Raw genomic sequence first — 27,770 nt, forward strand, 5'->3', positions numbered from 1 at the left:
AGTTTCAGTTCTGATTCAAAATCTGATGTTTTCTACAGAGTACTTGCTTTTCAACAAGTCCATGACTTCCCATTACTGGATTCCATGTGGAAAGTAATCAAAAGTTACTAAACGTAATATGCCTACTCTTTGTACAAGTCTTTTTGTTATTATCTATTTTCTTTCAAAATTTTTGTTTTGTGTTATGCTGTTTTCTTCATTTTTAAAAATTTACTTATTTTTACTTTGAGGTCTTTTTGTTTTCTCCATTTAAATCTCCTTATGAATCCTTTCTTTAAAAGAATATTATTATAAAAATACCTTAACCTTTCCTTTCTAAACCATCAGCCTTCAGTAACTTCCCAATTCCGAGGTTATAACTATGGCTTACCAACAGCAAGGAAATATGTAGCATTTTTAAATTAGCACCACTGAATAATTAAATTGAGTTTGAAGTTATAAACTGAAAAACATGATTACTATCTTCCTATATACAAATCATTTCCTCACTCATCTCTTGGCAATACTTTTATAAAACCTATCATCTAAATTAAGTCACATACTCACATTTTAAATTTAAGAGATGAGAGATGAGTCTTAATTTCACATAAAAGGTGATTCATGCCAAGATACAGAACTCAAAATGCTACAGAATGGAATATCCTTCTCTTTCACACTCATTAGCATAAATTAAGGTAAGAAAAATAAGACTACACAGCTCTTGGTTCTCAAACAGCCTTACCTAAAAATAAGTAATTCACTCTCCTACCTTCATCTATGAAATCCACAGCAAGAATCAGAAAATGTGCTTATGTGTCTTTTCTCCAGGTCCCAAACCTATCATATAAGAGCTAATTACCCCAATAAGCATGACGACTATCATATCAAGAAAGAAAAATGTCTGATTTAAACATTACCTGCATTATCCATAAAATCTGATTTCATTTGGAATTTGACATTATAGTCACTCACAAAACATACACCTCTTTAAAACTCTTCGTGTCCCTTATTTGCCCCCTCAAGTTTGAAAATTCTTTCAAATCCATCCCTTACTGTAAAATGACCACTTAAATTGACGCTTTTCAATTTAAAATATTTTAAACAAGTATCTTAAAAGTTAACTGATCTAAACTCATACAAATAAAGTCTACAGACTAATAGAGAAATGCCTACATTCACTTTCATGTTTTCAATATTTCAGTACTCAGGCTGTACACTTTAATTATCTGATTATTCAACTCATTCTTTCAAAAATACAAATGCACAAAGGACTAGCTAGCCTTTTCCAAATAAAACTTTCTCAATCCACTGTCACTGTATTCTGACACAGTATAAATTTAGATAAATTTACATTTCACATTTGCAAAAGAAATTGTGGTACACTGTTGTTTTAAAAAGAAACAGAAGATTCAATGATTCTCAATAACCATAAGTAGATTACTTTACATGAAACATCACAACGCACCACTCTCCAAAAGAAAAAAAATTTCAAATATATTAGTTTTACCTGGGGAAAGAGAGCTAGATGTTTGGCATGCCTGTGTATGTGTTCAGTGCTTGTTTAATTCTAAAAACAACCTTTCTCCAACTCCTTTCAAAAATCAGTATTTTTTCAATAAATATGAGCATATACTGTACAATAAAATGCATAATGCTCACATCCAGAATGCTACAATAAACCCGAATAGAAAAAAAAAAATCAGTGTTTTAATTTTCCACACAGCAATTCAATGTTAAACAATGTCATTTTCCCCCCCTTTCTCCCTAACCATTCCACATATCAGGTCTACTCCTGTATTTGTGTATTTAGTAAAATTAACAAATTGACTAGAAGATCCAGAGGAGTAAAAGAAAAAGAAATCATCTTTCACTTTCCCACCAACAAAAAGATAAAACAAAAGCAAATCCGAAGACTTGTTAAATGAGAAGCATCTGAAAAACCCAACGTGACCAGCTTTTGATTTACCCTAGTCTGACAAGGAAGACAGACCCCACCCCCACTCCAGATTGTGTGGCTTTTTTTTCTTTGGGTGGGGGTGTGGAGAAGAGAGCTGTCACATTTCCATCTTCGGTTATTGTTAAGTCCACAGCCTAGATTCCCAAGTACCACTGGTCCAGGGGAAAAAATATTAAAGCGGATAATTTTAATTGTTTGAAATGCACAGTATTTTGTTGATGTTTTTCTGATTTTAAAGTTAATTATACCCAGCTTCAATCTGCTAAGACTACAGATTGCCTTTGACAGTCTGTCCCTCAAACATTCCCTGTAAGACAGCTTGCTCCAGATTCACTAAGAATTCTCTTCTCTCTAAACTTAAATTAGAAAAAAGGATTTCTGAAATTATTACATCCAAAAAGGCATTCCTCCCCATCCTTTTGCCTTTGGTGTGGGGTGCAGAATTAAGAGTAAAAAAGAGATCTATTTGCTCTTCGAACAAAAAGAAATGGGGTAGAGGGCGAGTGGGGGAGAGAGCAGCAGTGGACCTGAATGAAATGTTGAGAAAAGTTTTTTATGTGACTAATGTGTCCTTCGGCAAGGGAACAAGAGTTGGGCAGAAAGCCGGAATCTCAGCCCCGGGCTCCTGCAGAGAAGGCACCTGCGGAAAAGAAGGCCAGGCACCAGAGAGGAGCCGGGCGAGCACCTACCGACTTGCAGCACGTTCTCCACCGAGCCGCTGTCCAGCAGACGGATGCCCCGGCGGAACGGCAGCCCCTCGCCGCCGCCGCCCGCCGCTCCGGCCGCTGTGCCCAGCCCGGGGGATGTCCCCGCCGCGGCGGCCCCGGGGGCGGAGCCGGTCGGAGCTGCGGCCCCGGGGGGCGGCGGCGGCCCCTCCTCGGCCGGCGAAGCCCCCGCGGCGCCGCCAGCCGCTCCGGCGCCGGGGCCGCCACGGTACTGGAAACTGGAGTACATGCAGATCTCCCGCTCATTCCGCGGGAAAGACCAGTAGACGATGCGGCGCTGCACGGGCTCCGGGATCCGCTCGAAGCGCTCCTCCACCCTCTCGTACGCCCACTTTTCCGCCACCGTCTTGGCGGCGCAGTCCAGCAAGGACTCTGGCTGCAGGTGGGGGCGGGCCCCGGGGGCCAGGCAGCAGCCGCCGACGCCCCCCACCCCGCCGCTGGCCGCCCCGGACGAACCGCGAGGGTGGTGAGCCTGCGGGCTGGGCCACGAGCACAGGCGCTTAGCCGGAGAGACCGGCGACGGCGAGAGCAGCTCCTCTCGCTCACCTCCTTCCGCCATTGCTGGGAACTAACTGACTGAGGCGGAGGCGGCGGCGGCGGCGGCGGCGGCGGCAGCAGCAGCAGCGGCTGCACCGACTGCGGCTGAGACCCCGGCCACGGCCACGCGCCCCGCGCAAGCGCCCAACTGCGGCGCCAGGGGGCGGGGCGAGCAAACTCGCGAGCCGGCCGGCCCGAGTGGGGAGCCTGGGCCGGTCCGGTGCGCGCGCCGCAAGGGCCGGCGAGGGCGTCCTGCGAACGAGCGTAAGGCGGCGCGCGCCGCCCGGGCCGCCACGGGCGCGAGAAGGGGCGGGAGCGAGCGCCGGCCGGCGGCGCGCGCGAGGCGCAGGCAGCCCAGAACGCGCGCCGAGCGCTTGCGCGGGGCCGACGGCCACCTAGGGGTGAGGAGCGCCCGGCACAGTCGCCGGCCAGCGCGCCTCTAGCCCACCTGCCGCCTGGCCAGAGAGGGGTGGACTATGTGGCCAAATGAAATGGCCAGGCCGCGAGCCCTCGGAGGAGCCGCCTCTGTAAAGTTCTAAGCTTGCCGGGCACAGGCAGAGAGAAAGTTCAAAATCAGGCTGCTGTGGTAGAAATTAACGAGACAGGAGACTGTCGCGGCCGAGCAGAGGAGACGGCAGAAAGATGCTAGGAAGACACTAGGAAAAAATCGGTAAGTTCGAGTGACGGAAACTTTCCTCACGCCGCAATAATGTAGAATAAAGTCGGCGGTCGCCTCCAGAGGCGGGCAAAGTTGCACCAGCCCGTGACTGGACAGTGGGGCGCCAAGATCTCACCGCCTAGGCTGCTGCACCCTCCTAGGTCTTGTCGGGTTTAGCACCTTGCATCCTAGGAAACAAAACAATTTTTTGTGTGGCTTTGGTAGAATTCTCTGATCCCCTGCTTCCAGTCTAAATGAGGTCTTTCATGTTTTCCTCACTTGGCTTTTTTTTTCTTACACCTTTGTATTACTTATAACAAATTGTACACATATTTTTATATATTTGTGTAATGTCTGACTGCCCAACTGTGTGTAAACTCCATGAGAGCCGGGATCATTTCTATTTTCTTCTCTATAATTTATCCTCAAGTGGGTGCTCAAGAATGGCAATTTCACCGCTAACTCCTCCATAAACAACGCTGTTATAAGCGGCAGTGTCTGTTGCTCAGTCAAGAAAAACTCATTATTTCAGATTTGCTGACAGACTAATCTCTACAACTTTAAAATGTTCCAAGAACTATATTAAGGGTTCCTTTAATTGCAGTTTCCCTTTGAAATGAACGAGTTCTAGGGTATAAAGAATAAGAAGAGAGTAAATGATTGGAGACAAATGAGCCAAAGTAGTTCGGTTTTGCTATAACCTCAGAATTAAAGAGCACAGGCTATAGAGGCAGAACTGGTTGTCAATCACATTTCCTATTTGTAGTGATGCTAGTCATGACTCACTTAAATGATTTGTAAAAGGAGCTAGTAATAATGCCCATCTAGGGGTGCCTGGGTGGCTCAGTTGTTAAGCGTCTGCCTTCCGCCCAGGTCTAGGTCCCAGGGTCCTGGGATCGAGCCCCACATCGGGCTCCCTGCTCGGTGGGAAGCCTGCTTCTCCCTCTCCGGCTCCCCTTGCTTGTGTTCCCTCTCTCGCTGTGTCTCTCTCTGTCAAATAAATAAATAAAATCTTAAAAAATAATAATGCCCATCCAACTGTTGTAAGAATTATAAATATTTCAAATGGAGTATTTATGTAGTACTCAATATGTTTATATCTGTAAATGGATTTGTATCTATTGATATCTTATTTGGTTGTTGTGAAATAGCATAATCTCTACTCCTCTTTAAATCCGGTACCACAGGGACACCTGGGTGGCTCAGTTGGTTAAGCGACTGCCTTCGGCTCAGGTTATGATCCTGGAGTCCCAGGATCGAGTCCCACATTGGGCTCCCTGCACAGCAGGGAGTCTGCTTCTCCCTCTGCCCCTCCCCCATCTCATGTGCTCTCTCTCTCTAAATAAATAAATAAATCTGGTACCACAATTATAGACTTCCATGGCACTTACTCTTTTCCTTCCTAGAACTTATAATTTTTTATGGGGGAGAAGGGGGTATTTCTTTAATGCCTTTCTCCCTGACTAGACTACATGTATGAGACATGTAAGCGCAGAAACCATTTCTATTTAAGGAAGGGCCTATCATTATCACTTGCCATAATGCTTTATACATGGAAGATCTCAAAAAGTACTTGCTTTTTGAATCGATAAATATGTTACTCCGATTTAATCAACTGCTGGTAAATATGGTTAATAGAAGTTGGGACATAGAAAGAAATGTTCTTAAACATATTTATTAAAAGTTAAGTTTGAGGGGGCGCCTGGGTGGCGCAGTTGGTTAACTGACTCTTGGTTTCCTCTCAGGTCGTGATCTCTGGGTGGTGAGATCGAGCCCTGTGTGGGACTCTGCTGAGCACAGAGTCTGCTAAAGTTTTTGTCTCCCTCTCCCTCTGCCCCTCCCCGCCTCGCGAGCTCTCTCTCTCTGTCAAATAAATAAATAAATCCTTTTTTTAAAAAAGTTAAGTTTGATTCTTATGAGTTTGATTTAACTAGGTGCTTTTTCTTTATTTTGAGGACATTAAACAATATAGAAAAGAACACAAAAAATATAGAAAAGTATAACGAATAACATAACCTACACCCATATTCTCACCATTCAGAATTAATAATTATTACTTAATATATCAAAAGTCCACTTTAACTACCTTCATATAGCATTCCCAGAAGCCAGTACAACCTTAGTTTGCAGCCCATTTTTAAATTATTGTAAGTGTAACATTGTTCTATTTGTATCTTAATTAATTAAATGGTATCACACTGTCTACCATCATACTGGTACCCTTCTTTTTTCAGTGCATATTGATACACAAACATCTCACTCATTCCTTTTAAGTGCTATAAAATATGCCATCTTGAGAATATATCACATTTTATTTCAAAGCCTACCTCCACCACTTGTTAGCTATATATAGCTTAAAGAAGTGACTTAAACCCTCTATGCCTCAACTTTCGAATTTATAAAATGGGAATGATAAGGGTTCTTACCTAATAGTTTGTTTTGTAATTAATGTATGTGATTGAATGGAATAGTACTTACCACATGGTAAGTACTCAATAAATGTTAGCTATTATTTATGTATGCATTTCACTAATGATGGATATTTATGTGTTTCCTTTATTATTATTACTTATTATTACAAACAGTACTTCAATGAACATTCAGTGCTACAATGAACATCTTTGTCTGGATCTCCTTGTACATATATTCTAGAATGTCTCTCCTTGGGATATAGCTAGAATAGAATTAGTAATCATAAGATAGAAACACTTTCAGTTTTGCTAAATGTTGCCAATTTATATTCCAATGTAGTTATACCATATATTAGTTATCAATGTGGAATAATAAATAACTCGGAAACTTAGAGGTTTCAAATTAACACTAGTAATTATTATCTCTCACAGTTTCTACAAGTAGGGAATTTGACAGCAGCTTCACTGTATGGTTCTAGCTCAAAATGTTCCATGAATTTGGCATTAGATGTTGGCTAAGGCTACAATCATCTGAAGGCTTGACTGGGACTGGAGGATCCTCTTCCAAAGTAGCTCACTCATACAGCTAGTAAGTTTGGTGCTAGCCCTTGGCAGGAAGCCTCAGTTCCTCTTCATCTGAGCCTCTGCAGTGGGCTATTTGAATATCCTTATGACATGGCTGGTTTTCTCCAGAGGAATTAAGAGAGCAAGTTAGAAGCTGCAATGCTTTTATGACCTAATCTAGGTAGAAGTCACACACCATCACTTCTACCATATTCTATTCTCTCAGAACAGTTATGACTCAGTGTGGGAGAAGATGCTACAAAAGCGTGAACACCAAGGAAGAGGCAAGGATCACTGAGCCATGCCGGATATTGGCTACCACAACCAACTCCCACCAGCACTGAGTAAGAATACTATTCCCCTATATTCTCACCAATATGCAATATGCAATATTATCAGACTAATAATTTTTAACAGCTTGATTAACAAGAAGTGTTTCTGTTTTATTTTTATGTGGTTACTGGTGAGGATGAGCATCATTTTACATATTTTTGGCCATAATACATCCCTTTCTGTATATTGCCTAATTACATCATTTTTTCTATTGGATTGTTTAATTTTTTTTTTGTAGTACTTTACATGTTCTGGATAGAAATTCTTTGTTATATGCATTGCAAGTATCTTCTTCCAGTGTGTGTTTTGTCTTTTAAATTTATTATGTTTTTTATTATATTTTGCTATATTGAAATTTAAAAAAAATTTTTAAGATTTTATTTATTTTTTGACAGAGAGAGAGATAGCAAGACAGGGAACACAAGCAGGGGGTGGGAGAGGGAGAAGCAGGCTTCCCGCCTAGCAGGGAGCCCGATGCGGGGCTCGATCCCAGTACCCTGGGATCATGACCTGAGCCGAAGGCAGACGCCTAACAACTGAGCCACCCAGGCGCCCCCGAAATTTTAAATTTTGATGACATCAAATTACCTAACTTTTCTTTTAAGTTTTGCACATATTATATCTTATTTAAGAAAGCCTTACCTAGTCTATATTTTCTTCTAGTAGTTTTGAAATTTTTTCACTTTTTGGTCTTTTTTCTCATATGGAATTTTTTTCTTTCTATGGATGTAATTTTAATTTTTTTTATATGGGGAGAGTGGATAATTGCTCTAAAACCATTTGTCAAATAGTTCAGCCTTTCCTGAATTGGTTTGTGATATACCAAATTGTCTCATATCCATAGGTTTGTTTCTGGGCCCTTTTTTCTGTTTTACCTACCTTTTTATCACTTCCTATTACAACAATACATTTTTAATTAATAATTTAATTTGGTAATATGTAACTTTGGAAATTTGGAAATGTTTAGATAACTAGTAAGATGACTCTCCCTTCTTTGTCCTTGTTTTTCAAATTTGTTTTAGCTATCCATGCACCTCCTTATCCTTTCATGTGAACCTTATAATCAATTTTACTATGTTCCAAAAAAGTCCTGCAGGGATTTTTTTCTTGGAATTACATTGAATTTCTAGATTAACCTGGGGACAGCTAATATCTTTATAATTCAGTCTTCATAAATGTAGTACTCTCTTCATTTATATGGGTCTTCTTTGCCAATCTTTTTAAAAAAACTAAATAGTTTATTATTTTTTAGTTTTTTATTTTGTGGCCTTAGTGATTGCTAAATCTTTTCCAAGATACCATTAAACAAGAAATAATTTCATTTCTGGTAGGTTAACATCCAGTTAGTAAGATAAGGTGAACACAGGAAAAGTTAAATAACAGTAAAAGACTGAAAGATTACAAAAAAGCAATAGGTACAGTAAGCTTCAGAGGATTGTCAGGTGACTTGAAGAAGCAGCGATTATTTTGGGAATCAGAAGAAGGATCACTTTGAGTAGAAATTGTGAGAGATAGCTCTACTGTAGTTTTCTTTCATCTAGATCTTGGAGAATAAGTAGGATTAAATAGACCCAAAGGCTTAGGGAAGGAATTTAAATTGGGTTGAACTACTTCAACAGAAACCCAAAAGCTTTGAAAAGTACAAAATATTTTAATGGAACAGTTTTTTAAAATCTGTTTGGTGATAAAAATGGGAAATAAAGATTAGAAGGGTCTTTGAAAGCCAAATTATGGATAATCTTAAATGCCAGGTAAGGAGTTTGAAGTTGACTATACAGAATGAGCAATGGGAAACCAAGGTTGTTAGATATCTATATAGCATTATAAAACTGAATATAACCTATTTTCTATTTTTTCACATCTTTCCTCCCATTAGTCTGTGCTTTGTACGTAGTACATAATAGATTCTCAGTAAACATTTCATGAATGAGCGAGTGAATGGCCTGCTGTAATGTACAGAATCTATTTGAAGGGGGAAAAATGGAGGACATCGAAAACTCTTAGGAACCTATTCCAATAATCTGGTCATGCGTTAGTTGTTAGTGGCCTCAATTCCAATGACAGTAGGAGAGGAAAAATTTCCCTGAATAAAGTGCTTCTGAAAAAAAATAAAAAGAAAAATAAATAAATAAATAAAGTGCTTCTGTCCTACTGTTCCTGAAAACTGATACAGTGAATATTTATTAATATCAACACTATAACTTAGAGTAGCAGGGTGATTTTTTTTTTTTTTTTTGGATAGACTATGAAGCTACATTTTGTGTTTTCTGGGTTTTTTTCCATTTTGAAACAAATAAAATGAATAAACCATTATTTATGAGGCATTATAAGTTAAATATAGCAACGCATATTAAGTTAGTTAAGACAGTCTAGGCCTGGGAATTGATAGAGCAAGCTGCCAAAAGATAAGGAAGCAAGGACATCCAATAATAATGGTATTTAAAATTGATACAGTGCTTTACAGTTTTCAGCTGGGAAATAAAGCAATGTTGAAGAAAATTTGCTGAGTTGTGTTGACCAAAAATACTAATTCAATACTTATTGCAAATCAAAATTAAAGCCCTAAATGCTGCTTAGTAAACTCTATTATTCATCCCTAACTGATTAGCACCTTTATCTACAGATTACCTATGCAGAAAGGCTCGAAAAGTTGTATCTTAATCAGGGTCACTAGCAAGTGAGTGACAGAACTCAAATCCATGTTGAATTCTGAGCCCAGTGAAATTTCATTTCTAGACTATATTTGTCTCACCCAAGAGCCAAAGGATTTGTAAGGATAGCATCAAAGTGAACATATATTCTCTTTCCTGGACAGCGACTCAAATTTGGCCAGAAAGGAGCTCTCAGATTGATTCACTTAAAAGGGAATAAACAATTAGATTTCTCAGTGAAGCATGAGAACAATTTCATTGGCTATACTCAAAGAGTGAAACTTAAGGAAAGAAAAAGGAAAAAGAGGGCAAGAACAAGTTGAAGGAGATGGAGAAGGTGAGAAGGAAAAAGAAAAGCAGCAGTGACTTATAAGAGATAGACTATAATACACTGGAAATACCAGCAGATGGAATAATAATGAGACCAAAAGTAAGGCCTTGTTGATATGTGGCTTGTGTGGAGTAAATACAGAGGTCAGTAGTGTTACTGAGAGCTATGTGAGGCCATTGTTGACACCTGCCAGTTCTTCTCAAGATTAGTCTAAACACTGGTTCAGATTAAAACAATATTGGCTTGTTGACGTTAACATTATTGTTCGATTGCCTTAAATACAAAAGTCAATGTAGAGCTCATAGTCCAGTTTGGGAAACAAACATTAAACAAACACATAAATATATAAATACAGGTGGTAATAATACAGTGTATAAGACATTTGTGAATATGCAAAATGTGTTTGGGAACAGCAAGTACTCTTTGTTGATTGGAACACCAAGACTGTGGTAAGAAGTAGCAGAAAAAGACTGCAAAGGAGACTTGAGAGACATCACACAAAACTTTACAATGCTAATTAAAGAATGTGAATTCTCTTAGGTTGGCTGAAGGAAGTTGAAAAAGATGTTTTGAGCAGAAGAGTACATGATAAAAGGCAATTCAGGAAAATTAATCAGACGGAAGTGTGCAGGATGAATGGGGAGGAGAATAAGAATCTGGAGGCAGAAGATGAGTCAGGAGGCTATGGCAACATGTGAGATAGAGATGGTACAGTCCTGTAGAAGGCATAGGGCATCTAGACCTAGGGGCTGAAATCCAGCCTGCACTGCATTTGCCCAGCCCTGCACCTAAAGGCTTGCATCTGGGTGTCTTTTTCTATTCTCACCAAGGGACCATATAAGCAGTGGCTCCAGGCCTGTATTACTCTGTTTTACCTCTCCTCTAGCGAGAGAATTGACCCATTTCAAAAAGACTGTGGGAGTCTAAAATACTTCTTTTACAGCATTGCAATGTCCAGGGTGAAAACTAAAATATCAAAATCAATGACCAAGAAGAATATATGACATCTTACAACAGCTCTTTTGATGTCAGGAAAATTTTGAGCCAAACTTAAAAACAAATCTTTAAAGTTGCATTTGTGAAACATCATCAACCCCTCAGGAATGGAACAAAAATCAGTGCTGAGATGAGGGTGAGGGGCGGAGTAAGACTCAGATGAAGATTTAGTCATCATCCAGCAAGCAAACCATATGCAATCCAGAGTCATTTGTTTAATAATGGAATTTATTGGGGCGCCTGGGTGGCTCAGTCGTTAAGCATCTGCCTTCAGCTCAGGTCATGATCCCAGGGTCCTGGGATCGAGCCCCGCATCAGGCTCCCTGCTCAGCGGGGAGCCTGCTTCTCCCTCTCCTACTCCCCCTGCTGTGTTCCTTTTCTCGCTGTGTCTCTCTCTGTCAAATAAATAAAATCTTTAAAAAAAAAAAATAATAATGGAATTTATTCTAGTTTCCATTTCAAGAAGTAGAAAGTAAACACCTGTGCTTGCTGATAATGAAAGATTTGATAGGGTATATATTAAATACTGGATGGAGTGGGGGCAGGGAAAGGTATTTGGGAAATGGAAAGGAAACCCATGATTGAAACAATATTGAACCAATTGGACTTATTACCCAACTGTGCCATATTTCTTGTAGTAGACTTTATGGTTGTCTTCCTCATCCATTAAACCCCTCTTCAGTTGTGGAACAGCCATAAAATTAGAGGAGTTTATCTCCAAGGGTTAGCCCCAACTTGTCTAATTGATTGGAATAATCCCATACCCCATTCTAAAGAGATTCACTCAGAGATAAGCAGATACAAATTAGTCAGTGAATGGCATTTCCATGGTCATAGAAATTGGTTCAGGAATGAGCATGGGGCCAATGAGACATGTGGTTTGCTAGCAATTTCCAGGAAAAAATTGTTCTTACTTTTTTATGAGAGCCTATGGAAGCAATTCTCTTAGTGTCCTGACATAGAAAAGGAGATTATTGGTAGCATGCTTTGTATACAAAGGGAAAGCTAGACTTGGGTTGGAGCTGACACACCAGAAGCCATATGGAAAAGATAGAAAATAATTAGATTTCTTTTTTTTTTTTAAAGATTTTATTTATTTATTTGACAGAGAGAGATGGCAAGAGAGGGAACACAAGCAGGGGGAGCTGTAGAGGGAGAGGGAGAAGCAGGTTTCCCGCTGAGCAGGGAGCCCAATGCGGGGCTCAATCCCAGGACGCTGGGATCATGACCTGAGCCAAAGGCAAATGCTTAACGACTGAGCCACCCAGGCAATAATTAGATTTCTGATGACGTTGCTGAACAGATGAATCAAAACCTATTTGAAGCCCCCTATGCCTGTTGACATCCAGTTACATGAGCCAATAATTCCCTTTATTATTTTTTCAGTAATTTATTGAGGTATAATATACATGCGTTAAAATGAACCAATCTTAAGCATATAGCTTGATGACTTTTAACATATGTACACACTCATGGGGCCAACACACAGATCAAGATATAGAACATTTCTATCAGGGGTGCCTGGGTGGCTCAGTCGGTTAAGCATCTACCTTCGACTCAGGTCATGATCCTGGGGTCCTGGGATCAAGCCCCAAATCAGGCTCTCTGCTTAGCAGTGAGTCTGCTTCTCCCTCTCCCTCTGCCCCGCCCTCCCACTGCTCATGCTCATGTTCACCCTCTCTCTCATAAATAAAATCTTTAAAAAAAATTTTTTTCTATCATTCCAGAAATTTCCTTTGTACTCCTTTCTAGTCAATATCCATTCCCCCAGAGAGAACCATTATTCACTTAAATGGAATCATAAAGTATGAATTCCTTTATGTATGGCTTTTTTCACTAAGTATGTCTTTGAGAATCATCTATATTATTCCTGTGTATCAGCAGTTTGTTCTAATTCTCAGTATTCCATTATATAAATGTGGCATACATTGCTTAACCCTTCTCTCTGTGATAGACATTTGGTGTGTGTGTTAGTCAAGACAGGATTACATGTGCATTTATTACAGGGTATGCTCGATGGGGAACATGGAGTTAGTTAGGAACTAAGGAATACTGTGAGAGCCATCAGACCTCAGTGCAGATGGAGGAGAAAGGAAAGGAGGGAAGGTTGAGTGGAAGAGTCTTAGACTGCAGTGCAGTTCTAAGAAACTTAGGCAAGACCAAAGTCACCCATCAGAACAGTCTTGCATCTCCCAGGAACAGGCCTGCCTTAGTACACCTTCTACATTTAGTCAGTGGAGCAACCTGTGGAAACCATGGCCTCTGGGTGAATGCAGGGATGGATTTTAGAGCACAGCAGCTAAGATGGCCAATAAAGTATCACACACACACACACACACACACACACACACACACACACACACACACACACACAGCCAGAGATCTAAGAAGAGCACTTTCATTGCTACCACAGTCCATCCTTGTACCTCACAGATGTACTTCTCCATGCAGGATCAGGAAGCAGATCCTCTGTTGTTCTATAACTGAGGGGAAATTCAGAAGAGGAAGATTGGTGGAGTGAACTATAACCCTCATTGCTGAAGTTGGTCTTGGGGCCAAAACTTCATCCTCATCTTCATCCTCAAGTTATCTATTCTGAATTCCCCTCACTCTCAGTTGTCACCTGAGGAGGTCTTAGAGCTTGCTTAGTAGTGTGACCCAAACCCTCAGTCCTTAGGGTTCTGAGCCCTTAGTAATCCTAGGATTGTTTGGTGTGTCTGTTCACAGTTACAGGGGCAAAGGAATACCAGAGTGTGTATATATGTCTCCTAATGTGTATATATGTATATCTTAATAGTTCTCTTTCTCTGAAGAACCCTAATACAATAACCATGTTCCATGTGCACATAATTCTTTCTTATCCTTTGTCTTGATTAAGATAGAAAAGAATGCATTGTCAACTCAGTGGCTACATACTATGAACCTAAGGCTGTATTAATACCATGTCTGGTATAGGAATTGCACTTGGGGCTGCTACTTGGTCGAGTAATCTAACAACCAATCTAGGTTTATGGCAATCTACAGGCATCCTGTAAAATCCCTCTAGTTTCTGGAAGGGTCACACTGGCAAATTAAATGGAGTTATAGTAGGAATCACCACTCCCTGCATCCTTTGTATCCTTTTGATCTTTAAATGTGACACTAATCTCCTCTATCCCCCCACTCCCACTCTAAGGACACACGGAGTGTGTCCTCCATTTTCAGAGGCTTACACTTGGCCTTTCCCACTAGGATAATTTATCCTACAGGCTAAGAACTCAATGTGGGAGTTACCCCTACTACCAAGTATATGAACTCCAATTATATATGCATGTTAAGGACCAGGAAAATAACTAGAAATGACTGTATGGTCTCTTGTGGACCCACTGTAGTTCAGAACTTGTCCAGGACTCCATTTATTACCTGGCCTCCATGTGCCCCCACTCTCTAACATGGGGATCATGATGACATTTCAGATCCCTGGGTATCAATCACCATCCATTCAAATCCTGTCTCCAAAAGTCCTCAAAATATCTGGATATTCCCCTTTCCTCAGTATGTAGCTATTCAAATAGTGGCCAGAGGTTTTTGGGCAAATCATTATGACAAAATTTGCTGTGGTATGGCAGGATCCTTCTCCCTGGGAACTCAGTCTCCTTTCAGACAATAGGTTCCAGTCTGGAAACTGGCTCAGGTCTAGAAATAGGGCAAAAAATCATTACCTTTTTTTTTTAAAGATTGTTTTTATTTATTTGAGAGAAAGAATGAGAGACAGAGAGCATGAGAGGGAAGAGGGTCAGAGGGAGAAGCAGACTCTCCGCTGAGCAGAGAGCCCAATGTGGGACTCGATCCCGGGACTCCAGGATCATGACCTGAGCCGAAGGCAGTCGCTTAACCAACTGAGCCACCCAGGCGCCCCACATTACCTTTTTTCTTTTTTTTTTTTTAAAGATTTTTATTTATTTAACAGAGATAGAGAGCACAAGTAGGCAGAGCGGCAGGCAGAGGGAGAGGGAAAAGCAGGCTCTCTGCTGAGCAGGGAGCCCGATGTGGGGCTCGATCCCAGGACCCTGGGATCATGACCTGAGCCGAAGGTAGCCTCTTAACTGAGTGAGCCATACAGGTGCCCCACCTTTTTTCTTTTAAGATCATTATTTTTAATTGAAGTGACTTCAATTTGTTTTGTACTTAATTTTATTATTCATAATTTTATGTTCTTTTTCCTTTTTTCAAGATTTATTTATTTATTTGAGAGAGAGAGAGTACACGCACAGAAGGGAGGGGGAGAGGGAGAGGGAGAGACAGTTTCAAACAGACTCTGTGCTGAACACAGCGGGCTCATCATGACCGCTAGATCAGGACTCGAACCAAAACCAAGAGTCAGATGCTTAATTGACTGTGCCATCCAGGCACCCCTATATTCTTTTTCATAAAGAGAACCCCCAAGATTGCATAGACTCCTGGCCACACAAAACTTAGATCTGCCCCTGTTTCTGAAAAGTAATGAGAAATAATCAACAGAACCATATACAAAAAGAGATCACACACAAGATCATCTAGACCTGAGTCACTGAGCTCCTAGCCCTGGGGCTCCTGATATGACCATGTCTAGGAACTGGATGGGTCTTAAGATCTGGAACATAAGTGAACTTATAGGTGGGTTAAAGGAGCCCCCAGCCCTGTGGATGTATAAGAAGTGAACCAAGGGGCGCCTGGGTGGCTCAGTCGTTAAGCATCTGCCTTCGGCTCAGGTCATACCAAGCCCCACATTGGGCTCCCTGCTCAGCAGGGAGCCTGCTTCTCCCTCTCCCACTCCCCCTGCTTGTGTTCCCTCTCTCACTGTGTCTCCCTCTGTCAAATAAATAAAATCTTTAAAAAGAAAAAAAAAAGAAATGAACCAAGCAGAAAGTCACCTTGTTAAGGTCAGGTTAACTAGTTAGTTAAGACTCTGCTACAGGGTTAAAACAATAATATTGACTAGCTTTTATTGAACTCTTTCTATGTGCCACACAATATACTAAGCACTCACTATATTATCTCACTTACTAACTTTGTTAACCCTGTGGGTTCAACAACATTTCAGCTATTACAGATGAGGAAACAGGTTTGAAGAGGTTGACCTGCCCAAGATCACACACAGTGAAGGTATGTTGAAATTCAAAACCATGTCTCACTTCAAGCTTTTGCTCTTAATCACCTTATAATGTCTCTAAAACATGCTGTGAAAAAACTGTTGTGATAACTCAAAGAGCATCTCAAAGACTTTTACTCAATTCCCTCTGCTTTGCAGCAGCACTTACATCACCTCAACCACACTGATTTTAAATTCCACTGAAGTTTGCATAGTGATGGATCACTGACTTAGAAGCCAATGAGAATCAACATCATTAAAGAAGTACAATTCTGGGGCAGAATGGGAGAAAGGGAGTGGGAAATACAGGCTTCTAGTTACGGAATGAGTAAGTTGTAGGAATAGAAGGTACAGCCTAGGGAATATAGTCAATGATATTGTATAGTGTTGGATGGTGAAAGATGGTAGCTACACTTGTGGTGAGCATAGCATAACATATGGAGATATTGAATAACTATGTTGTACACCTGAAACTAATGTAACATTATGTGTCAACTATACTCAAATAAAAAAATAAAAGAAGTACTATGCCAAGTTTTCACCTGTTCATTTCAAGTTCAGTTTTCACAGGCTTGTAACAGCATTGCTTCCTTGGAAATCACATTATAGTGAGGACTCTGCTAAGAGGGCAGCCTGAGAATGCTGCCCAGCAGGTAAGAACAGGATGCAGGTCAAGCAGGGATCCTACGGATGAGAGAAAAGGGGAGGAGAGATCATATCAACGGCAAAGAACCCAGAATTAGTCCTTTGTCCAGAAAAAAACAAGGATGCTGGCTTCTTCTTGCCATTTCTTGCCTCTTCCCTTCTACAGGGTATAATTAGGAACCAAAGAATTTAGATCTCAAATGTCTTTATTCTTTCTTCTAATCATTCAGCCAAAAGCTCCTGTGGAGTATATAGCTTGTGTTGCTGCTTTGGACTACCAGTGTAACTGCTGCTAAACTAACTATTTTGCCTTTAAATTGGTTACTTCTCAAATAGGATCTTGCTAGCAATGAGAGAACAGGAAGAACTGTCACTATAGTTACCACTATCAGTCTTTCTTCTTGAAAGATGGCAATCAAGGTGGAATCTTTGGAATTTGTGGCATTTCTTTTATATTTCATACGTTAAGGAAGTTTGCACAGATATGTTAAGCAAAACCTCTTCACCCTAATTTCTGCTTTAAAATATTTTTTAACTTGGTTAATTCTCTGACCTACTTCCCATGGTATGTATTCCAAATCTTCATCAAGATTCTACTTAAATCTCTCAACCTGTACTCGTTAGATAAGCTATCTCCCTATTCTACCAAAACAATAAGTCATTGGCCAGTCTTCATCTGTCCTCCTTTCCATCTCTAAAAATCACAACCTTCCTTTCTGCCTTCTTTTCATCTTGCTTCCTACCAAAATTAAACTCTGCCTATACCCTCAATCTCACCCTCTCTAGGTCCTTTAGGATCTTCCTGCCACAATTATCTCCAATTTTTCAAGTGTTCTTGATTTCTCTCTCTCCACTGGGTCTTTGCACTCTGCTTTTCAATATGTACAAAATCTCTCATTCTGAGGGGCATGGAGCCTCCAGTTGACTCCTCAGTTATCCCTAAATTCTGTTATATTTCATATTCTTCATTATCAAACTTTTTGAAAAATGTGACACACTCCTCATCACTATATCCTTAATGCCCTGGAGTCCATCCATTAAGGAAAACTCGCAGCACCAAGTACCTCTATAACTAGGAATAAAGGACAGTAGCTGAAATGAGGATTGGGTAAAAACCTGTTTGAGAAATGACTACTTCCCTAGGTCTTCTAAATTCCATGTGGCTGCATAACTGTACCCCTGTTACCACAGTAGAAGTCTGGAACTGATTTTCTGCAGAAGATGTGATGAGGACCTCTGGATTAGGGGATTCCAGGCAAAGTTAAGGTTCTGGGTACGTTGCAAAAACAGGGAGATCAAATGACCATATGTATACTAAATGCTGAGGTGTCTCTCACCCATCCCCCACACTGCTTCCGGAGCACTGGCAACAGCTTAACCTCTACCCCTCAGGCAGGAAATGCAAGACTTCTTTCTGAGGAATCAATCTACTATCCTAAAAGAAAGACCTAAAGACACTAACATCATGGATTTCCCCAACAAAGGGCTTATCTGGGTCTGTCCACAACTCAATAAACTCTACCTCATGCTCAAGCTTCCAATGAGCTCCTTAACTTGTAATCATGAACAGACAACCAAAAATTATCATCTCTCTGAAGAAAGCCTCTGATATGAAAGACATAGATCATAACAACCAAATAATAAACAGAAAAAAAAATCTCTGGCATGGAGGAGGGTTGGGGGATAGGGTAATGGGGTGATGGACGTTAAGAAGGGCATGTGATGTATTAAGCATTGGATATTATATAAGACTGATGAATCACTGAACTCTACCTCTGAAACTAACAATACACTATATCTTAATTAACTGAATTTAAATTTTAAAAAAAGAAAAAAATTTCTGTGGAAATAAAGCCTCTTTATGGAGTAGAAAATTCCTCAGAGAGGGACACCTGGGTGGCTCAGTCAGTTAAGTGTCTGCCTTCGGCTCAGGTCATGATCCCAGGGTGCTGGAGTCCCTCATCCGGCTCCTTGCTCAGCAGGGAACTTGCTTCTCCCTCTGCCTGTCTCTTCCCCTGCTTGTGCTCTCTCTCTCTCTCTCTCTGACAAATAAATAAATAAAATAAAATAAAATTTAAAAAAAGAGAATTCCTCAGAGAGAAGAGAGAACACATCTCTAAAACAAGAATAGGATGTCATTAATAAATTAATAAAGGGAGCATTCAGAAAGAAAATAAAAATCCTCTTAGGGGTGGAGGGCATCAAAGGGTACAAACTTACAGTTGTAAAATAAATAAGTCATAGCGATATAATGTACAGCATGGTGACTATAGTTACTACTTTATTGCACATTTGAAAGTTGCTAAGAGAGTAAATCTTAATTCCCACCACACACACAAAAATTCTATAACTATGTATAGTGATGGATGTTAACTAGACTTACTGTGATCATTTTGCCATGTATACAAATATTGAATCATGTTGTTTACCTAAAACTAATACAATGTTTTATGTCGTTATACCTCAATAAAGAAATAATTTTAAAAAACTTGGAAATTAAATACAATGATAGCAGAAATCCAAATATTAATAGATAAATTTGAAGAAATCTCTTAAAAGTACTGCAAAAATGAGTTAAAGGTGAAAAATAAGAGAGAAAAGATGAAAAAGTTAAATGACCAGTCCAAAAGTTACAACATCATAATAACAGGCATCCTAGAAAAAGCAGAGGGGAGGGAATCATTAATGAAACAATTCAAGAAAATTTCCCAGAATTGAGGTTCTAGATTTGAAAGAGCCATGGCAAAAAGTTTCAAGTGACTAGAGCATGAGGAGGTTAGGACCACTTAGTAAAGGACCTTTTAAGACATTCTTAAGAGCTTAAATTTTATCCAGTAGGCACAGCAGAGATTTTTAAGTAGGGAATGACCAGATTAGATTGTATATTAAGGAGCTGGGCGGGGTTGGGGGTGCAGTAGGATGAACAATGGTGTGGAGAAGAGAGAAAATAATTACAAAGAGAATGGTTCCAAAACTATTTAAAATGGTTAGGAAAGAAATGTTGAAGCAGATTTAAGAGCTATTTAGGAGGTGGACTAGGCAGACTTGGAGCAATAAAGAAAATTTGAAGGAAATTAAAGTAGAAAATGTTTTCCAGGTTTCTAATTTGTATTGTATAGTAAAAATTAAAGTCAATGACCAAAATAGAAAATTCAAGAGTAGAGATTTAAAGGAAAGGATTACAAGTTCACTTTGGGACATTAGCCTTGAGGTACTTGTGAGACATCTAGGTATAAATGGACTGAAGCTGAAGAGAATATCTTAGGGGGCACCTGGGTGGCTCAGTCGTTGAGTATCTGCCTTTGGCTCAAGTCATGATCTCAGGGTCCTGGGATCGAGCCCCGCATCGGGCTCCCTGCTCAGCAGGAAGCCTGCTTCTCCCTCTCCTACTCCCTCTGCTTGTGTTCCTGCTCTCGCTATCTCTCTCTGTCAAATATATATATATATATATATATTTTTTTTTTTTTTTGACAGAGAGAGACACAACGAGAGAGGGAACATGCAGGGGAAATGGGAGAGAGAGAAGCAGGGCCTCTCACGGAACAGAGAGCCCGATGCAGGGCTCGATCCCAGGACCCTGGGATAATGACCTAAGGCAAAGGCAGACAATTAACAACTGAGCCACCCAGGCACCCCATAAATAAAATCTTTTTAAAAAAGAGAGAGAATATCTTAGGACAAGGGAGAATTTGGTCCAGCTTAGGGTAAGGGTTGGAATCTTATGGAAGAAATGGGTCACCCTGAGCAAGTGTATAGAGTTGGAGAGGGGGGCAGACAAGGAATGAAATCAAATGATCACCAACAATTAAGAGGTGGACACACAGGAAGAAGAGAGTGGAGTTACACAAGAAGCAGAGAATGAGATCATATAAGCCAAATGAAGAATGGAAGTTAAGAAGGAAAGGCAAAACAAACAAAAAAGCATTGAAGAGGTGAAATAAAATAAAGATAGGGAAAAAATTGGGTTTGACCATTAAGAGATTCAGTTTTAATATTGTGGTGGGTCATACACCAGATTTTAGTTTCTTAAGGATTGAATAGGAGAGGAAGAAATGAGGACATATAAACACAAATGACTGTAATACAAGGCAGTATGTGTATTATGTTAGAAGATAAACATATAGGAGCAGCTGGGTGGCTCAGTTAGTTAAGCATCCAGCTCTTAATTTTGGCTCAGGTCATGATCTCAGGGTTGTGGGATCAAGCCCCACATTGGGCTCTGCGCTCAGTGGGGAGTCTGCTTGTCCCTCTCCCTCCACTGCTGCCCATCTCTAAAGTAAATAAATAAAATATTTTTTAAAAAAGAACATAAATGGGGCACCTGGGTGGCTCAGTTGGTTGAGCAACTGCCTTCTGCTCAGATCATTATCCTGGAGTCCTGGGATCAAGTCCCGTATCAGGCTCCCTGCTTGGCAGGGAGTCTGCTACTCCATCTAACCCTCCCCCCTCTCGTGCTCTCTCTCTCTCATTCTCTCTGTCTCAAATAAATAAAATCTTCTAAAAAAAAAAGAACATAAACATATATTCTTCTACTCTGTTAGTAGTAGTCTGCTGTCCATGGTCTGTTGTCTCCATGGTAGCTGCCTTCCTTCAGTCTGCTGGACTCCAAACTACCCAGACAACACTGCCTTATTCCAACCTCTAATACTCCTCCCCTTGCCTATTCAACAGGAGAGCACATTCTGCTTCCTAGAACCAGCAGCTCAGCAGAGCTGATGGGCCCCTACTACTCAAGATTTTCTTCCATCCAGCTCTCTTCCTTCTAGAACACCCAGAACGGGTTGGAGAGGACTAGATTAAATTATGGTCAGCACAGTTTCCCCACACCTGCAACTTCTACAGCTACCATTCTCTAGGACTTGTCATGTAGTCTAGTCCCCTGCACCAGACTTCTTCATTCATGGTGTTTTTCTCGCAGATGTGCTATGAACTCTCCCTCAAATCCTGTCCTGCAAACAAATATGTATATGCCAGAATTCAAACATGAGCCAAGTTCAGGTTCTTTCTCAGATTTCTGGACTTGAAGCAAACCACAAAATTTCACTGGAAATATTTTTCAATTTCCTCAAAAGTCCCATGGCAAATAAAAGGCTGGAGATAGATAGGAAATATGGAGAAAAATATTAATAACATAAATTGAGCACTTACTATGCATCAGACACTAAGCTAAATTCTTTATATATATTTTACAGGTAAGGAAAGTAGATTCAGAAAGTAATAAACTAATGTGGTTGCTAAATAGCAGAGATATTATTTGGAACCTATGCAGTGTTAGTCCAGAGTTCTTGCTAGATTAAGGGCAAAGAATTAAACTCTGAATAAAAAACAACACAAGTACATTGTCTCTGCCCCCAATTATCCATTTTTAATTGGAAGTTAAGTTTAATAAAAGGACAAGAAAGTAAATAAAGGAAATGTCAAGGAAGCATAAGAGCCAAATACATAAAACAAGCTATCAAAAATAGAATCAAACATCAGTTATGATGATAGGAATAAGCAAGTTAAAATCTTACATTAAAAAAAACTTGGGACGCCTGGGTGGCTCAGTCATTAAGTGTCTGCCTTTGGCTCGGGTCATGATCCCAGGGTCCTAGGATCGAGTCCCACCTCGGGCTCCCTGCTCAACGGGAGTCTGCTTCTCCCTCTCCCACTCCCTCTGCTTGTGTTCCCTCTCTCGCTATGTCTCTCTCTGTCAAATAAATAAATGAAATCTTTTAAAAAATAAAATAAAAATAAATAAAAACTTACATTGAAGGACTAAGACTGAGGAATTCATGTCAAGCTGATAATTAGGGCATAAGAATTTAACTCCCTTTGTATCAATCAGAGTCCAGCCTGCTGGGTGGACGAGAAATATGCTGAGGGATGCAGGTCACAGCTAGTACATGAGGATTGCTAGGTGAGCACTGCTAGGCTTCCTTCATGTTGTCAAAAAACAGCTCACTGGAACCAGGAAATGAAGTATCTTTCTCCTATGGATTGCAGTGTCCCTCCAGAACTCTCTATTGACAAAGGCTAATATCAAGCTAACTGACAAAGTTTACAGGGTCCATTATCAAAAATGGGACAAAGAACTGGGGCACCTGGGTGGCTCAGTCGTTAAGTGTCTGCCTTTGGCTCGGGTCATGATCCCGGGGTCTTGGGATTGAGCCCTCCATCAGGCTCTCTGCTCAGCAGGAAGCCTGCTTCTCCCTCTCCCACTCCCCCTGCTTGTGTTCCCTCTCTCACTGTCTCTCTCTCTGTCAAATAAATAAATAAAATCTTTTTAAAAAATGGGACAAAGAAGAGTGCATTTGGATCTAAGAAACAATAAATTAATAACTGCCCAGTTCATCCCTTTAATTTCCATATGCACCCTTCTTCATATATTCCAACTTCCATAGAACAATAAAATAAGTGTTTCCACCTAACAAGTTAGCCAACAACAATTTGTATAGAAAATAATAAAGAGAAAAAGGAAAGAATAAAATAGTTAAATATACAAATAAATATACTACACATAATCAGTGAAGAGAAAATAGACAAAGCTACTACAGTCCTCACTTTGGCAATTGGTTCTGAGGCCATAGTTAGTGTCTGTGACTTCCTTCTTCCACTAACCACAGTAACCATTCTGGTCTTTTATACATCAGGGTGATCTGAACCTTCATTTTGGAAGGGCCCTCCAATATCCTGCCTTTGTTTGATTGTTATAGTTTTCCATAACCTTTACTTTGTGTGTGGGAGTATTAAAAGTAGCCCCAGGGGATCCTCTGTTTCCAGAATCACTCTTTTTCTCTGTGTAGCAACAACTTGATTTACCCATGGTAATCAGGGAATAATCATCCAGTAGAGTAATTCTTTTATCTCCCTGCTGGTTTAGTGTCATAAAAAGCCCAAATAGCCAAATGGAGTTTCATCCTCTAATTCAATGGAACTATTATTGTATGTATTCCCTATTAGAAGCAAAGATCTCCAAACCACCAAAACTCAAAGTAGCTGAAAGAGGAAGCAAAATTCCTGAGTTGGTTACTAAATATTAATCATGAGAGGAGCCATCCCCACTTCCTCCCCTTGATTTCTAGATTCCAGATATGGAGGAGACAGCACCATATAAAAGTCTCTGATTCAAAGATATACTGCATACCGTAAGACAAATCCTATCCTTCCATGGTGTCATCTCCTAACTTGATAATTTAGTCTTTCTTTAAGATTCATCCAACTTCTGCAGAGGCCAAACTGGTACGTTAAATGCAGATGTGATAGGTATCAGCATCCCAGCATGTGTCAAGTCTCTGATGGTGGTACTAATATCTGCAATTCCTGCAGGGATTCAGTATTGCTTCTGATTTGCTATTTTGATAGAGAGGGTTAGCCTTTCTACCACAGTGGCTCTCATTCTACTTATATGTTCCGGAACTGGGGAAATAACCATAGGATATGTCTGTGGACCAACTGATCCCATCTTACCTCATGCTAAGACTCCCATCTATCACCTTCTAATCATAGCCCCCACTGTGAGCCACAGTGTCATTTTGGATCCCCTGTGATTAACATTAATACCTGAAAGATCTAGATATTCCTTTTTTTTCCCAGTGCATAGCCACTCTAGCAAATGGGTGAATGTCCCTTTGGAGAAGGCGTGGAGGAAGATTTATGATGTATTCATGCAGCAATGCTGCAAGATCATTCCTCATGGGAAGGAAGCCTCCCACTCAATCAAAGGATTCTACATTTGTGAACTGGCTTAAGTTTGGAAACTGGGCAAGAGGCCATGACTCTCCATTGTGGTAACTCCAGTCAGATTTTTGGCCACGCAACAAAGACCAGCCTGTTCATCTATTTTACTCCAAGGGCTATCATGATCAATTAGTCACAACCAAAGGTCCCTATGGGCCAAAACATTCTTATTACTAATAAAATCCCTCCTGCCCTTTAGAATAAACATGCCCATCTTGTCTTTTATGGTTAAGGACTGCCACTTGACCTCTGCTACTTGGAATTCTACCACTTCTAGTGAAATCAGGGAGTTCATCACAATGGCAGCATCTTGCATGGTCATACCTTTCCCACAAAGGAGAGCAACCACAAACCTCTCTAATGTATTTCTCAATGTTTAGTATTTCTCTTCTCACTAATGTATTTTTCAATGTCTTAGTGGCAGGAGTGCCATCCAGGCCTCCCCAGGAGTTATAGTTGGAGGGTAAGCATGCCATTTGTATAAGATAAATCCACTCTAACCTTCCTGTCCCCTTAAGTCTTTGGATACCCTTCTTTACTCCAGGCCACCAAAGCTCTGGTATCTTATCCTCATTCAACAGGCTACCAGTGAGCCAAAATTTTAGTCAACCAGCCCATTAAGCTGTTAGAGCCACCTCCATTTGCATAAATTAATACATTAATTTATGTATTAGTAAGCAGCCCCGTATCAATGAATTCTTCCCAATCTAGTTATGCTTTGCCTTCTTTGATCTGATACCCTTAGAATCTACTCCTACACATGTTTCCAGGTTTCTGCTAGCACTGTATATATTAGCTAAACCTTGTGATAATTCATTTAATGTACTAGCTACTCCTTTCTGGGCCATATTATATATCAGACTCTCTAGAGTAGACTGAGATTTGAACCTACTTATGGTTCTAGTGGCAACCAAGTATGATTGTGGTGTTTCTTAGAGAGGATGCACACCCCCTTACAAGCCATCTCTCCTCAGTTGGGTTATTGCCAGGTTTTCAAGCAAAACAGGGCTAGTTTCCTCAGAGTCCTGCCTTTTGGAGATGATGGATATGTTTATGGCATAAATTGTGGTGATGGTTTCATGGATGTATACTTATCTCCAAACTCATCAAGTTGTATACACTAAATATGTACAGCTTTTTGTATGTCAGTCACTTTTTGAACTCAATAATGTGGCTTTAAAAAAAGAAATTTTAGGGTGCCTGGGTGGCTCACTTGGTTAAGTAGCTGCCTTCAGCTCAGGTCATGATCCCGCGGTCTTGGGATCGAGCCCTGCATTGGGCTCCCTGCTCAGTGGGGAGTCTGCTTCTCCCTCTGCCTCTACCCCTGCCCCCTGCTCATGCTCTCTCTCTCTCTCTCTCTCACTCTATCAAATAAATAAATAAAATCTTTTAAAAAATAAAAATTAATTTTAAATTTAAAAAAAGAATTATATTGCCGTAGGTTTTGCCCATCCCTCTATTAGAGGAAGAAGGGGATGATAAGAGGTTTACCACTGCTCAGGAAGTTCTCCCCTCTACTCCTTCTTTCTGGGTTACTACCACCTAAACCAGGCAGCAGCACAAAGCAGTCTCTCGCTGTCACTAACACATGCTACCCACTCTTGCCAGTTATCTCCATGAGTGTCAGGTCCTACTTTCCCAAGTCAATATGACTTTTAAATGCTGAAAATATAAGGGGACATGGAGTTTATTTGAGAAGAAGGAACCTCATAGGTTACCCCATTTAGAAAGAACACTGATGGTGGACTAAGCTAAAATGTTGAGGAGAGGGTTTAAAGAACAAACAACTATTTTTTAAAATAAATAACAACTATTAAAATTCACTGGCAGTCATTATTCATGATAACAGGTGCTTTAGGTCCAAAGAGAAATGGAGAAATAGTGCTATGAGTAAAGTAGCATTGGAAACATAATTGAGTCATACAAATCATGGGAACTTTCTAGGAAAAATCATGTATTTACAGGAAGCTTATTCTTCTTGGTCTAAAGTGAAAGATCTGAAGAGGGAGAAATAGACAGTAATATATTCATCAAAGAATATATCAAAAACTTTTGGAATAAAAAGTACATCTAGAATCAATGAATTGAGTAAGTTCATACCTTTGTTTTGGCTGATGTTACACTCTATGATTTACACATTAGAGGATGTATCTTTTGGGGGCCCCTAAGCCATGTTATTCAGCTTCCCATATCTACTTATAACTAAATTATTAATTAGTTACTTTTCTTAAGTTCAAACCATATCTCTCCCATTGATGCCCATGCAGATGCCCTTTCAACATATTACCCATATTGTGAGTAGAGTCCTGTCCATGAAGACATCAGGATTCCTTATGGAAAATATCTAGCCAGCTAATTACTTTGCAGTTATACCAAATGCAGTTGCCTTTTAGGCCACAAGTTATTATGAGAGTAAACATTTTTTTTAGAGTAAACATTTTAAAATATAGGTTGAAGACATATTAGAAAAAAAAATCAGTATCTTTTTCCTCCCAGGAACAAAAACTAAGAGCAGATAAGAATCTAGAAAGTTACTCGTCAGTGTACAAAAACAGGCTTAGAGTCTTTCCTTTGCTGCCAGAGTGGTGCTGATTTCAGCATAACGGCATCCTTCACTTGAGAAGCCCTGTCACTCATCAGTGATGTTCACTTTGGTTAATTAGAAATACTAAAATAACGTGGGAATTATTTTGCTAGCCTAAAAGAGCATGAATAAATTATATAAAAGCCATGAGTAAACAGAACATTCACATTAGCTTTTCATAATGGTTCCCATCTCAACTTCACAGACTTAAAATGTCTCCGAAGTTCAATGTGATGCAGTCAGAATAAAGCTCAACTGGGCTCAACCACACTTTAGATATATAATGAGTTCTTGTGCAATAGACAGCAGGCTGCAGGGGTAAGGAATCAGCTTCCTTGAAATGTATATTGGCCATACAATCATGTGTACTTAAATAGAAATAAGGGATAAATTTTTTACTAAGGATGCAGTGTAACATTGGGATAAATTATTTTACTATGATGATCCATTTCAGAGGCTTCACTGAAAATAGTCGTGGAGAACAAAAGGTAGTAACTACCCTTGTCTCAGGTCTCAGAAAGATAGAGAGTAGTGGTTCTTGCCAGAATGAATGATACCACATAGGAGAGA

The 27,770-nt window shown here is 40.1% G+C and overlaps 1 protein-coding gene and 1 long non-coding RNA gene across 6 annotated transcripts in view; one reads left to right on the forward strand and one right to left on the reverse strand.

The window, feature by feature from the left end:
- The window catches only part of ZSWIM5 (zinc finger SWIM-type containing 5), a 216,248-nt gene extending 212,892 nt beyond the window's left edge, over positions 1-3,356 (reverse strand). The window contains exon 1 of the mRNA XM_027573834.2: positions 2,626-3,356. Within this exon, the coding sequence (XP_027429635.2) occupies positions 2,626-3,220 (595 nt within the window). The 5' untranslated portion in view covers positions 3,221-3,356. The remainder of the gene's footprint in view (positions 1-2,625) is intronic.
- A 159-nt stretch (positions 3,357-3,515) lies between these two features.
- LOC113911410 overlaps positions 3,516-27,770 on the forward strand; it is a 67,185-nt gene continuing 42,930 nt past the window's right edge. For 3 of the 5 annotated variants that reach the window (XR_003516466.2, XR_003516464.2, XR_003516462.1), the window contains exons 1-2: positions 3,520-3,868; positions 7,058-7,175. This is a non-coding gene — a long non-coding RNA (uncharacterized LOC113911410). Of the gene's footprint in view, positions 3,869-7,057; positions 7,176-27,770 lie in introns of all 5 variants that reach the window. The other 2 variants (XR_003516463.2, XR_003516461.2) reach the window with 2 other exon arrangements.

Source organism: Zalophus californianus, chromosome 4 (genome assembly GCF_009762305.2).
Source record: "Zalophus californianus isolate mZalCal1 chromosome 4, mZalCal1.pri.v2, whole genome shotgun sequence".
Classification (NCBI taxonomy): Eukaryota; Metazoa; Chordata; class Mammalia; order Carnivora; family Otariidae; genus Zalophus; species Zalophus californianus.